The sequence below is a fragment of the Terrapene carolina genome, unplaced genomic scaffold (genome assembly GCF_002925995.2).
Source record: "Terrapene carolina triunguis isolate 2854851 unplaced genomic scaffold, T_m_triunguis-2.0 Scaffold427, whole genome shotgun sequence".
NCBI classification, from domain to species: Eukaryota; Metazoa; Chordata; order Testudines; family Emydidae; genus Terrapene; species Terrapene triunguis.
The window spans coordinates 541538-554704 of NW_020664778.1; the positions used below are offsets into that span (position 1 = coordinate 541538).

The following is a 13167-nucleotide window of genomic DNA, read 5'->3' on the forward strand; positions in this document are numbered from 1 at the left end:
AAATCCAAGGGCAATTTAATTGGCATGGTAGATTTTTAAATTCAGGCCGGTGGCACATGTGCCAGGTGGCTCAAGGCCGTTGCTGATCTGGTAGGGGTTGTACTTACACCGAAGCGTGTTGGACTGATGGAGGCTGGGAGACTTACGGTGGCCTTTGTACGTGGCAGTAGCCAGCTTTCCCCCCCCCTCCCCCCCCCCACACACACACGTTGAGCAGATTGGGAACCGGAATGGCCACGCCCGGGGAGGTTGACACTTGGAATAAAAAAAAAACTTCTTTGGCATCAGAACAAAAACATGTATCCTGCACAATGGAAATTCCAAAATATTTCCGCTTGGGAGCAGTGAAACCCGCTCTGGATCCCTTTCACTTTCACTTTCATATAAAACGGGTTTGACTTTTTCCTGTTTGGGAAATTTAGTTGAAATCCCCTTGTTTCTGTGCCGTTCAGTGGATGCTGGTTAGTTGCAACCGCTCCATTCCCAGCAAAGCGTTGTTAGCCGGAGGTTGCCAAGGAGTGAAAGGCCCCTGCCTGGGACAGCAGATTGGGGTGGCAAGGGGCCTGCCATCTGCACAGGAGGTAACGTAGGAGTCCCGTCGCTGTGGAGTGGGAGGGGAGGCCAGTGGGGGGGGGGGCTGCAGCCTTGATACTGGTGCTTTCCCCTGGGGACGGGTGGTGGGGAACGTGGGACTGCATGGTACCTCTCCTTGTTATCTCTGGGCTGTGCCCTGCCCTGGCACCTGGCTGCTTGGGCTTGGCATGTCCCAGAGCTCCCTTCCCTGGCTGCAGCCCTACACGCCTGCCTGCAGCTGGGGCTTTCAATGGGGAACGGGGGCCTGCACGGTACCTCTCCCTGCTCAAAAACGTGCTCATATCTGACTCCTGTTAAAGTCCGTGGGCCGGGATCAGTTGCTAATAACAGAACGCTGCCTTCATCAGCATTACCGGTGCGACGCTGGCAGACCAGGTCCCCACTCATGCCAAAGCCCCAGGCCTCACTGAACGCTGACAAATGCACAGTTGGAGGCCAGGTTGGTTTACTTGTCTAAACACCAAACACAATCACATTGTGCTAATAAACTTCCTGAAAACTAGTGGGATGTCACCTGCGTTCATAGGCGCCGACTTCCTCTCTACCCGGGGGGGTGCTCGATTTCCCCCTCCACCCCAGGCCCCACCACCTCCCCACTCGCCACAGAACAGCTGTTTGCAGCAGGTGCTGTGCGGGAGGTGGGGAGCTTGGCTGCTGGTGGGTGTTAAGCACCCGCTAATTTTTGTGTGTGTGTTTGTGTAACACTGACAGACCCAGGTTGTCCGCAGGCGGGGACCTTTGGAGCTAAATGCATGAGTCTCTACTGCATGAGCTAAAAGCCACGTGGCTCTTAGCTAAGGCTGTAGAGCAGACTCATTAATCTCTCTCTCTAAGTGGTCTCGGTGCCACTAGGTGGGACAGAACCCCACACCCAGCAGGAGTGTGGGTTACAGGTGCTCCAGCCCTGGAGGACCCATGGAGTCGGTGCCTATGCTGGTGTTGTTTTCACTTCTCTGTCTCCCGTTATAATGGAGCAGCGAACGTTTCCACAGCGTGTACCTCTGTCTACGCTGGCAATTGAACAACAAAACTTTTGTCTTTCAGAGGTGTTAAACCCCCTCCCCCCCCGAAAGACAAAAGTTTTGCCTCCACAAGTGCCGGTGTGAACAGCGCGTGGTCGACAGGATAGCCGACAAACGGTGGCTACACTGCACGACTTTTAGCGGCTTGGACACAGCCATGTCGCTAAAAGCTGTGTAGTGTGGGCATCGCCTTAACCTCTCAAAGGAGAGAGAAGCCTTGAGAATGCAAATGAAGAACTTTAATGGGAAATGTCACTTTCAAAGCAAGTGGCCATTGTGTGTAATGATCGGAGATAAGACTCTAAATCAGGGGTCCCCAACACGGTTTCTGCAGGCGCCATGGCACCCGCCCAGGCATCCGTGTGCGCCCGCCTACTGGCCGCCGGACAAGCAGCCGCCGAAATGCCGCCAAGAAGTGGCAATGTCAAGAAGTGCTACCGCCGAAATGCCGCCGATTTTCGGCGGCATTTTGGCAGCGACACCTCTTGATGCTGCTGCTTCACGGCGGCATTTCGGCAGCTGCTTGTCCAGCGGCCACAGTCCTCGGTGGCTAGTCGTCCGGTGCCTGCCCCACAGAAAAGGTTGGGGACCACTGTTCTAGATGCATTTCTCACTCTCCTTCCTCAGAGCCCACCTGTGGGTAGTGGCCCTGGTAGCTTGTTTTCTGGGAGAAGATGATAGAAGTGACAAAGAGTCCTGTGGCACCTTATAGACTAACAGACATATTGGAGCATAAGCTTTCGTGGGTGAATATGAATGCGTCTGACGAAGTGGGCATTCACCCACGAAAGCTCATGCTCCAATACGTCTGTTAGTCTGTAAGGTGCCACAGGACTCTTTGTCGCTTTTTACAGATCCAGACTAACACAGCTACCCCTCTGAAGATAGAAGTGTGGATTCAGGGAAAGATCCTTGTCTCTAGGCGGTTTGGATTCTAACGGAGCAGAATAACTGCACGAAACGAGGGAGATCCCCAGAGTTATTCTGGGTAGCTCTGAGAGGCTTTTGGGAAACGGGCAGATTGCTACAGCTCCACTACCCTTTGGGATGATAGACTCTGACTCACCTGTGCAGGTATTGTACCTGCTTTAACCCCTCAGTAACTCACTTTTTCTTTGCTAATAAACCATTAGTTAGTTAACACTGGTAGCCCGTTCTCGAGTAGTCTTTGGTGTAAGATCTGTGGTACCAAATGATGGGCGGTAAGTGACTGGTCTCTTCGGACTGGGAGCAACCTGCTGTGGTGTGGTTTTTGGTGTAAGCGACCATTGATCACGAAGGCCAGTATGTCTGGGTGGCGAGATAGACTGGAGAGGCCGAGGGGCGTGTCTGTGACTCCATGGTAAGACTGGTCTAGTGACCCAGGAGTTCAGATTTCCCCAAGCCAGTAACTAATGTGATTATAGACCACCCCACCCATTTGGGGTGTCTGCCCTGTTTTCCGACAGTCTGCTGGAGGTGGGCACTCACGGTCGCGAGCCGCTCCAGACAGCTAGTAACCGGCATCCACTGCACGAGACTGCATGTGTTTTCCACGGAAACGTTTTGAGCAGCTCTGCCCCTGGGAAGGGTGAAAACATGTGTGGCGAATCATGGGCTCTTGAAGATGGGGAGGCTGGAAGCAGGGTACAGAGTGTTTGCCCTGCCACTAGTTACCACCCTTGTTTTGTGGATAAAAGGGCCTTGGCTTCTCCGGCTGCTAACTCAGCTCTTCTCAGCAGCTCAGTGATCTAAGAACAAAGCCCTGGAAACATCCCCTTTCCCCACATATCAAACATCCCTTCCCCGGTTAGGCAATCCATCAGGCAATGGATCCCTGAACCTCCCTGCCTCTGTGTAATGACCTGGGTGTCGACCTTGTGAAATCCTCAGCTAAGCTAGCCAGGTTTATCTTGCCTCTCTGATGTGCGGGTGTCTTGGGGGTGGAGGGTGGGTGTTAGGTGCACATGGGAACTAATTAAACTGCTGGCAAGACAGATCCATCCCTAGACCGGTCACCCACCTCTCCTGGTCTCCATAGTCTAGGAACAGACTGGGAGTCCCGCAGAGGCAGGCCCTAAAGCACATCAGATCACAGGATAGAAAGTTAGTTGCTGAGACCTTGGGTCTGAATTGCAGCCACCTCTGGGGTGGAGGTGGTTGTGCCAGTGTTGGAGGGGCAAGGGAGACCATCGGCTTGAAGCAACCTCCTCCACGGAGCAGGTAGAGCCTCGAACATAAGACCGGCTCGGCCCTGCGTCTTTCCAAGGCAGAGAAGTCGCAGCAGCCAGGATTCTGATCTGTCGCATGGGGAGTGGCTGAAATCCAGAGCTGGTGCCTAGATCCCAGAGCTGTTCCCTCTCTCGTTTGGCGTAACTGGATGCTGGGCCGGCAGTTCCCGCTGAGCAGCGCACCTACTGGCAAGGGAGGCTGCAGCTGAGCGTGGACGTGGCATAGAATGAACATGATGGGGGAAGGAAGCTAATCACGGGCCCTTGTCTCTCCCTGCCCGGCATCTGTGTAACATGGGTGTGACCGCGTGGGGCAGGGGGAATCGGGCCCAGGATCAGCCTCGCATCCCGGGGCAAAGGCAGTGCCGTTTCATAGGGGAAGAACGCTCTCCCCTTCCTGTCCCTGGCCCGCAGCTGATGCAAACCTCCTGGGCAGCTGATGGTGCGGTTCTGAAAGCTGCCCTTGGACAAACAGGGCTGGGTTGGGGCTGGCCCCAGGGCTTGGACACTGGGGCAGAGGAGTAGCCCCTCGAGCTCGCTAGCCTGTCTCTGCTGGATGCAGAAACCTGCCTCCAGATGGGTTAATGTTGGGGGGAAGGGGTGGGGAGGTGGCACAGTTGCCTACCCCCTTCACCTTCCAAAGGGCAACCCTGCCATTCCTGCTACCTCATCTCCGCGTGCACAGGATCACCTGTCTGCAAAGGGAGTGCCGCTCCCTGATTCGAGGGATCCCCCGGCTCTCACTAGACATCTCTCTTTCCCGCAACCACAACTGATCTAGTGAAGATTAATGCGGGGCTGACACCTGATTCCCAGGGGCCGAGGCTCCCTTACTCTGTCTGTTACATAGAGGTGTCCGGTTCGCCTTACTGTCACTCCCGGCCAGGGAGGGGCTGGAATCGGTGCCAGGAAACCTAAAGCTTTGTGCTAACCACTGGGCTTGCAGGCAAGTCTATGCAGCGACTGGCCAAGTGACAGCACTTGTGTCTGCAGGCTCCTTTGAAAGCAACCTTTTCCTTCCTGGGAAATATCTGCTGCTGGGGTGGTCTCCAAAGAGCGCTTTACCTTGGCTGCATGTCAGGAGTTTTGTAAACTGTAACACTGGCTGGGAACTCCTTGACAAATCCCTTTTTGGCCAGAAAAATGCTAATTTGTCAAAGCAGAACGGGTTCGCAAGACGGGGCCGGTTTGGACGACTCTCCCAACTTGGGGGAAAAGTTGCAGAAAAGTTTGGGAATTGTTCCTTTCGACCGCAGCAAGTTTCCCAGTTCAAAGTGACTTTGTTTCAGAACGTAAGCTCGCTAGGCTGAAAAGAAAAAAGAGAGCCGATCAAAATGAACCACTTGGCTTGACCCAAACAAAAATCTTTTGACGACTCGTTCGGCCACAGCCGTTGTCAAGATTTTTGTTGCGGTTCCAGTTCGGGATGGTAAAAAAAATTTAAAACTCTTGAAAATCTTCCCGGGCCGGGGAAAGCGTTCCCCGCTGAGTGTGAACTGCAGAGACGTCTGCCCCCTAAGGCAATGGCTACAAATCAGCAGCCCCTCTGCCAGCCGGCCCCAAGTGAGGGCTGGAGTGGGCGGCCCGGCTGCGGTCAGTCTCAAAAGCACCGACAGCAGCATAGGAGCTTGGGGCACTGTGCTGCCCACTGCTGGATGGTGGCCCTGGTATTGGGTGTCGCGGCCGGGGGGGATTTGAACCTGTGACTCTGCTCAATGCTCGAACAGTGTGCTGTGGCTCACCTCCGCGGCTAGAGCTCTGACAGCGTCTCAAAGCAAGGCTCTTCCCTTTGTTCCCCCGCCGGACTGAGTACGCTGCTGCTCTTAACCACTTCCCCAAATCTGCAGGCCCGTGCAGCGTGCCCAACGGCTCCCATCAAAGCGAGCTCGGTGCGTCGCTGGCCCAGACTAACTAGAACAGCTCCAGCCTAGTGATGCCGCCTGAACAAGTTGGACTTATTCTCTAGGAACAGAAATCTGGGCAGCCGAGGTGGCTGGAGTGAGACAAACGCAGTCCCGTTCTGTTCTGATTCATTGTCCGTCTAGTCCCAGTGACGTACTAGGCTAGATAAAGCAGCAGTATGTGTCCAATAGGCCAGGCCCTGTGTATTCTGCGGCAAACTCCTCAGTTGCAAAATCTATCCTTTGCTCCAGAATTGCAAGTGGCTGGTATTTATGGCTGTCAAGTAGCCCTTCCAAATGCAAACAGATGCAGTGTAGTCTTGCTGGGGTGGCAGCCAGGCTGAAACACCCCCTAAGGGAGGGGTGGATTGCCCCCTTCAGCTTGACGTGTTAACTCTGAAACCTAATGATGGCAGTGCCGCTTAAATTGCCAACTGTTTCACTGCTGATCGCTTAACAGCCATCCAGCTGATGGGTTTATCCTACACTCTCAACCCACTAAAAGCCCCAGCTGTTCCCTCCAAAAACCTCTAGCCTTCCCCCTTGCAATCTCATCTTCAGCAATGTGAGTTTTATGTTGTCAGTGCATGAACACGTAACACACGGAGAACTTGGGTGCAGCTTAAAACACATAATGTCAAAACACCTAGTGCAAAGGATACGGCACAGATTGGATTAATCCCTTTGAATTCAGTCCAGAAAACCCCTCCTAAAGCTGCTAGAGAACTTGCAGTGTGCTGACACCAGACTGCCGGGTGCTGAGCCTGAGGCCTTGATGGTAGGCCACGATGTTGCATTTGCAGGGAGCTGGACTTGACCCAAAACACTCTCCACCTCTCAGTTCTATGGTTCAGGCTGCCCAGGGTCGAGGCCAGGTTGGGTGACAGGAAGACGGCGCTTTCCCCGTCCCGGATATACCGTGAGCTGTCGGGGGTATTGAATAAAGCTCATTCGTTTATGAAATGCTGTGAGACAATCCGTGACCTCAAGCGCTTTTCTAAAGGGCAGTGGGTTGGGGGTAACCCAAGCGCTTGTCCAAACCTTTACAAATCTGAGAAAAGGGGTGGCGGGGGGAAGAATTCCTCCTGTCTTTCAACCAGCCCTAGGTAATCCTGAATAGACAGTGGGCCAGTACAAGGCTAAGACACTATCGCTGCAGAGATCAGCAGTGCTCTCCTTAGCTCCTGTCATCCGCAGATCTCCAGATCGATAACCTCCTCTCCCAGCATCCTGGGAGGCAAATATTCCCCATCAGGCCATGAAACAGCGAATAACGGCTCGGGCTGACGGAGCAAGCTGGAACCCAGGAGTCCTGGGCCCCAGGCCCCTGCTCTAATAGCTGGACCATGCTCCCAATGCGATACAGCTATGCAGACAGCTGTTTGTTTTTAAAACGCAGCACTCCCTTGGCGCCGTTTGCTCTGCACCTGCCCGGTAGGGAAGTGTCCTCGGCTGAGCCGTGTTCCTCGGTAAATACCAGAGATCCCTCCGCTTCTGTCTGCAATACTTAGAGACTCCTTTTCCTCACGGGCTGCGGAAGAACCTCGCCCCGTTACAGCCGCGCACCGGTTTCCCCCGCAGGCTAAAGGAACGGGGCCTGCCCATCTGCTCTGAAAAGTGACCGTTCGCTCGGGGGGATGCATGAGCCGGAGTAGAATCCAGCTCGCTCTGCCAGCGCTGCACAGGGCTGATGGGAGTGAGTCTGGCTAGACCCGGAGCGGATCTGGTCGGTTAGAAAGGGCTGTCTCCCGATTGTAGCTGCATGCAAGAGCCTCCGGCCCCGTCCTTCCCGCTGTTAACCCTCAGAACGCTGGTGTTTTCCAGCCCGCCAGACCTCCAGCACAGAGGTCCCCAGTCTGGGGGGGCAGGCATCCCTATGGAGGAACATTCGGGGGGGCGCAGCTGAGGCCTGGGCCAGACCCCCACAGGGGACAGGGAGGGAGCACCCCTAGCTCCGCTGCCAGCCCCATGCCCGAGATCCCGGCTGCCAGCCTCGGCCCCTCTACCTCTAGCTATGGCCCCAGCCCCCTTGCCCCTGTCTGTCCCCCCCAGCTCCTGGCCCTGGCTTGGGGGGGTGTGGACGGGGCAAGGGGAGGGCGTGAGGTAAAAGATTTGGGGACCCTGGCTTAGCGGTAGCTGGGGTCACTCTAGCACGTCCCTGGTTCATTGAAGAAAGGGGGAGAGCTGGGTTTCACTCTCTGCAGGTTTCCTATTCCAACAGTAACCCCCGCTCTGTCTCGGTTCCAGATGGGCTGACAACTTCACCGCGGGGGGCTGCGGCGGGAGTGCAGAGCACAGCTTCCAGCATCCCTTCCTCCAGGTACGGCCGGCGCCCGGCGGGGCCGTGGGTTTCGCCAGGGGGACGGAATCGGGGGGGCGCACGCACACCCCCCTCGTGGCGGATCTCTCCTCCCAGCCCCTCTTGGGGGGAGGGGAGATGAACCCAACTCTGCGGAGCCCCAGGCCAGCATGTTGACCACGCTTCCTCCCTGGCCCACCCTGCTGGCAGTGCCTTTCAGGAGCAGAGGGGGTTATTCTGGGGAACAGGGGTGTCATGTCCTCCCCGCACCTCCCCATCTCTCCACCCCTTCCTGGATCAGCAGGTTTGCGCAGCAGATCGTATAATATTTTAAGCTCTGGCCTGTCCCCGCCATCCAGCGGCGCCGGGATCCACTGGCCCAGCTGGAGAGGAGGCTCCAGTTTGGGACCGAGGGGGCACTGCTGGAGCTGTGGGGCGGCAGAGCTTCCTGGGTCCAGGGAACAGTCCCTGGGTGAGGAGCTGCGGTTGCCCCCGGAGATCCCAGCACCCAGTGTCTGCCGAGCCGCCTCCCCAAGCGCTGCCGTTACAGAGCGGCTGTGTCCGTGTTTCAGGCCGTGGGAATGTTCCTGGGCGAATTCTCCTGCCTGGCTGCCTTCTACATCCTGCTGTGCAGGGACCGGCACAGAGCAGAGCCCAGCCTGGCCCCCGCGCAGCCCTTCAACCCGCTGCTCTTCCTGCCCCCGGCGCTGTGTGACATGACCGGGACCAGCATCATGTATGTGGGTAAGTGCTGGGGGCTCCGACGCGGCTCCGGGCCTGGGGGGCGAAAGGGGGCACCTGATACGCAAGGGGCAAGTGGAGTTGTCTTTAAAACTCTGTGAACCGTCACGACTTTTTGCAGGTGGTCCTTCCTGGGGGGTTAACCCCCCCCCCCCAGTTTGTTTTTTAAAAAGGCAAAGAAAACCCCAGCTTTGAACCCGGATTAAAAGTGTCACTTTTCATTTGGAAACTGCCCCCTGTTACTGAGCCAACCAAACAAAATTGGCAAGGGGGGAGGGGAGGGGAAAACCCCTGATTTCCCCCACACACACACACACACATTGCTCATCTGTTTTGCAAAGAACAAACCAACAGGCCACCAAGCAATGTATGTTCCCCTGTCAGCTCTCCAGAGATTACGCCTTCTCTCGGAGTGAGGCCTGCTTCCTGTAGGGGGTGCCCTCTCCTAGGTGGGCAGAAACTGAAGTTATCTTAAGTACTTATCTGGCCCCGTTACTGTAGTGTCTGAGCACCTCACACTCCGCAATGCAGCTTTCCTTGCGACCCCTCTGTGAGGCAGAGCTATTAGCTCTAGTGTACAGAGGGGAAACTGAGGCACAGAAGGGCAGCGACTTGCCCACAGTCACACAGGGAATCTGGCGGAGCTAGGATTTGAACCCTGGCCTCCTGATTCCCAGGGTAGCCTCCTAACTTTGTCACGGTCCTTCCTCTAAGCTAGCCATTCCCCGAATCATCTGCTTTGACCACTTCCTTCCTCCAGCCAGTCCGCAAATGGCTAAGAAGCTCTGATGGTCCGATGTCCTTTTATGTAAATAATCAGTTTTAATAAACCCCCCTTAGAAACTCAGGGCCCGATTTCCCCACTGCCCGGCACCTTGGCCATCCTCATTCACCCCCGTGCAGAGTGGGTGGGATATGCCGTGAGGTGCGCTCGCTTTGCCCAGCTGTAAGTAACACAAGGGGCAAGATGGGGGGGAATGGGCTTTAAAACCAGGGGCACGAATCTCTTTCTGGCTACTTCTGGACCGAGTGGTGTGAGGAGATTTTTGGCCGGGGGGCACTGACCCAGAGCCGCGAGAGAAGGCTCTGAAAGGGGTTCTCGCTCAGCTGCGCGGTCACGTTAAAATCAGGAAATAAAACCATCCACCACAAAACACAAGCTGTCCTACCCACAAGCAGAGGGGGTGGGGCCTTTTCCACAAGGTCTCAGCACAGAGCTCACAGCTCCAATTAAAGTCACCTGCAAAAACTCCGTGGCTGGGAGCAGCGTGGAGCCGGCGACCCCCCCCCCCCCCCCCCCGCATGATGGATGAAGCAGTTAATTGTGAGCACGTCAAAGGAGACATCACTCAGACTGAGGCTGATTAAATCCTATGTAATGGCCGGTTATTGTGTTCTCCGGCCACATTCTCCCGCAGGCTGGAGCCATTCGAGGGAGGGGGAGCGTGGGAAGCTTTGAATGCAGGCTGGAAAGGAAGCTGTGGCTGAAATATTCTGCCTGGGCACAATCGCTCCCTCCATGCCTCCCCGATTTAAAACACCTCAATGTGCTGCATTTTGGGGGGGGCAAGAACCAGGACCCCTGTCTGTGATAAACCAGAGCTCTAGTGTTTGAGTTGGAGGAGACGCTCTGCAAGCTGTACTGGTATAAAGGCTTTTATCCTCTGGGCTTCCAGCCACAAGAGGGCGACGTCGTCACCCACCCACAAGCTACTCTGCAGGGGTACGAGTCCCTTGCGTAATGAGCTCCTAAAATGGCCGGGTCTGGAGACAGCTGGCAGGACAGGAATAGCAGGGGGGCTGGGGTGCATCTGGGGGGGGGGGAATGGACTAGCTGGGGGGTCAGGACTGAGGCGCGTCGGGTCCGGCAGCTCCACTCACAAGCACGTTCTCCCGCCGTAGCCCTGAACATGACCAGCGCCTCCAGCTTCCAGATGCTGCGCGGGGCGGTGATCATCTTCACCGGGCTGCTCTCGGTGGCCTTCCTGGGCCGCAAGCTGGTGCCGAGCCAGTGGCTGGGGATCCTGGTCACCATGGCCGGGCTGGTGGTGGTCGGGCTGGCGGACATGCTCGGCACCCGCGACGAGACGCACAAGCTGAGCGAGGTCATCACAGGTACGTGGGGGGGGTCCCGGAGCAAGGCTGGGGCGGGGGGGAGGGGAACGTCCTGGGAGGGCCACGAAGGAATCTGAGAGGGGGCTGTCACTGGGGATAGATTTTCCGAGTGGGACTGGCTGCGGGGATGCGGGTCCTGAATGCAATAGATTCCTGCTCCAGTTACGCCACCCGGAGGGTGGGGGGGTCTGGGACGGGGCTGTGTCTGGAGACCCCCACGTTCTCTCTTCCCCGTCCCCCTCCAGGTGACCTGCTCATCATCATGGCCCAGGTGATCGTCGCCATTCAGATGGTGCTGGAGGAGAAGTTCATCTACAAACACGACGTGCACCCGCTGCGGGCCGTCGGCACGGAGGGTAGGTGGCAGCTGGGGCTGGGTGGGGGGAACCCCATACTGGGTGCTAGGAGGAGGAGGGGGAAGCGGCTCTGATGCCCTGTGGGCAGCTCTGGGCTACTGACTCCGAGCAAGGAGCCTGCAGCGGAGCCCTCTTGCCACTCCCGCTGGGAGACGCAGCGGGCGGCGTCCTGCATCCCAGCCTCCGAGGCTGGCGCTAGACTGCGGGGGCTGAAGCTTTTATGGGGGGCACCTGAAGTGTCCCTGTCCACTGAAGACATGGGGTCCGGGATCTGTGCCCAGGCAGCAAGGGCAAACTGGCAGCTGGTGGGAGGGGAGCAAGGGTCTCCACCACTCCAGTCCAAGGGAATGGGGCTGGGGGTGCTTGGAAGAGCTGTCTTTTAGCCAGGCTGCTTTCCGTGTGTCTGAAACAGCGGCGGGGGTGGATACTGCAGCAAGGGGGCGGAATATAGCGCGGCTCTAGGGGAGGCCTCCTTAAACCTCCGTGGTTCATTTCCCGTCCCTGCGGCTCACTTGTGCCTGGCGGGAGGGGCGACTAGATCCTGCGTGACCCTGAAAAACTGCAGCTTTCTCCTGAAATCCATCCCCCAGCAAATCCCGGCTCCAGCGTTCAGGGGCCTCGGATGGGTTCCCGGGGAAGGAAATGCCACGTGTTAAGGGGGGGATTTCTGGGGAATGAGCCCCAACCAGCAGCGCCTGGTTTTTCTGCACCGCCACCCCCTGCCTTGCTCCCTCCCAGGTTTCTTTGGCTTCGTCATCCTGTCCCTGCTGCTGATCCCCATGTACTACATCCCGGCGGGCAGCTTCGGCGGCAGCCCGCGGCAGGTGCTGGAGGACACGCTGGATGCCTTCTGCCAGATCGGCCGCCAGCCCCTCATCGCCCTGGCCCTGGCGGGCAACATCAGCAGCATCGCCTTCTTCAACTTCGCCGGCATCAGCGTCACCAAGGAGATCAGCGCCACCACCCGCATGGTGCTGGACAGCCTGCGCACCGTGGTCATCTGGGCCGTCAGCCTGGCCGTGGGCTGGGAGACCTTCCACGGCCTGGAGATCCTGGGGTTCCTCATCCTCCTGACCGGCGCCGCCCTCTACAACGGCCTGCACCAGCCCCTGCTCGCCAGGCTGCCCTGGCGCCGGCCCCCAGCGGGTGCCCTGGGCTCTGAGGCCGAGAGGGAGAATCTGCTGGGAGGGGAGAGGGCACCCATCAACGGGGACAGCTGAGGAGCCGGACTCCATGGGGTATGGACGCCAGATCCCAGCACCCCTTCATCCCCTGGCACGGGCTGGGACACCGGAGCCCGCCTCTCTGTACTCTGTTGGCTCTACTGGGCCTCAGGCGTTCTGGGCATGGCTCCTCTGGGGCTCGATCCAGCTCCTCCGGGATGGGAGGTGGGATTCGGAGAGTGAAGGTCACTAGAGGTGCTCCCCTTCCCTATTAAAATGCCTCTGCCCATCCCCCGAGGAGGCCCTGCCATGCCACCGGCGCACCTGGGTTATCCACCCCTTTCTCCCAGGAGGTTGCAGTGACATCCTGTTCTGTGGGTCTCCCCTGACCCCTGCCGCCTGCCTGGCTGCACGACCCAGGGCTGTGCCAGGATGGGTTTATGGACCAGCACCGGCGAATGCACATCAGACCGATGCTGGGAGCTGCTGCCTCTGAAGGAGACACCTGGGCTCAGGGCCGGGCATGCACTTGTTGGTGACCTTCATCGGGGGGCATCTTTACCTTCTCCCCTGCCCCCCAAGGAGGAAGACTTGCTCTACCCACCTAGTTCCTGCTCCACCTGCAGTGTCTAACGGTGTAACTGGAGGAAACCGTTCTGCCAGGCTGGTGGGACAGGCCCACGACCCCTCTTCTGTCCCACTTGCAGATGGAGCCCGGCGGAGCATTGGTTACGGCCGTAAACCCTGGAAGCTCTTTGCCTTGGCC

At 57.5% G+C, this 13167-nt stretch overlaps 1 protein-coding gene across 1 annotated transcript; it reads left to right on the forward strand.

The window, feature by feature from the left end:
- The first annotated feature begins 511 nt into the window (after positions 1–511).
- On the forward strand, positions 512–12474 carry SLC35F6 (solute carrier family 35 member F6). The gene is made up of 6 exons (XM_026658330.2): positions 512–581; positions 7975–8047; positions 8599–8770; positions 10670–10882; positions 11128–11238; positions 11977–12474. Exons 3-6 carry the CDS (start codon positions 8608–8610, stop codon positions 12456–12458), a joined length of 969 nt encoding a protein of 322 aa, XP_026514115.1. The 5' UTR covers positions 512–581; positions 7975–8047; positions 8599–8607; the 3' UTR covers positions 12459–12474.
- Positions 12475–13167: the final 693 nt, after the last annotated feature.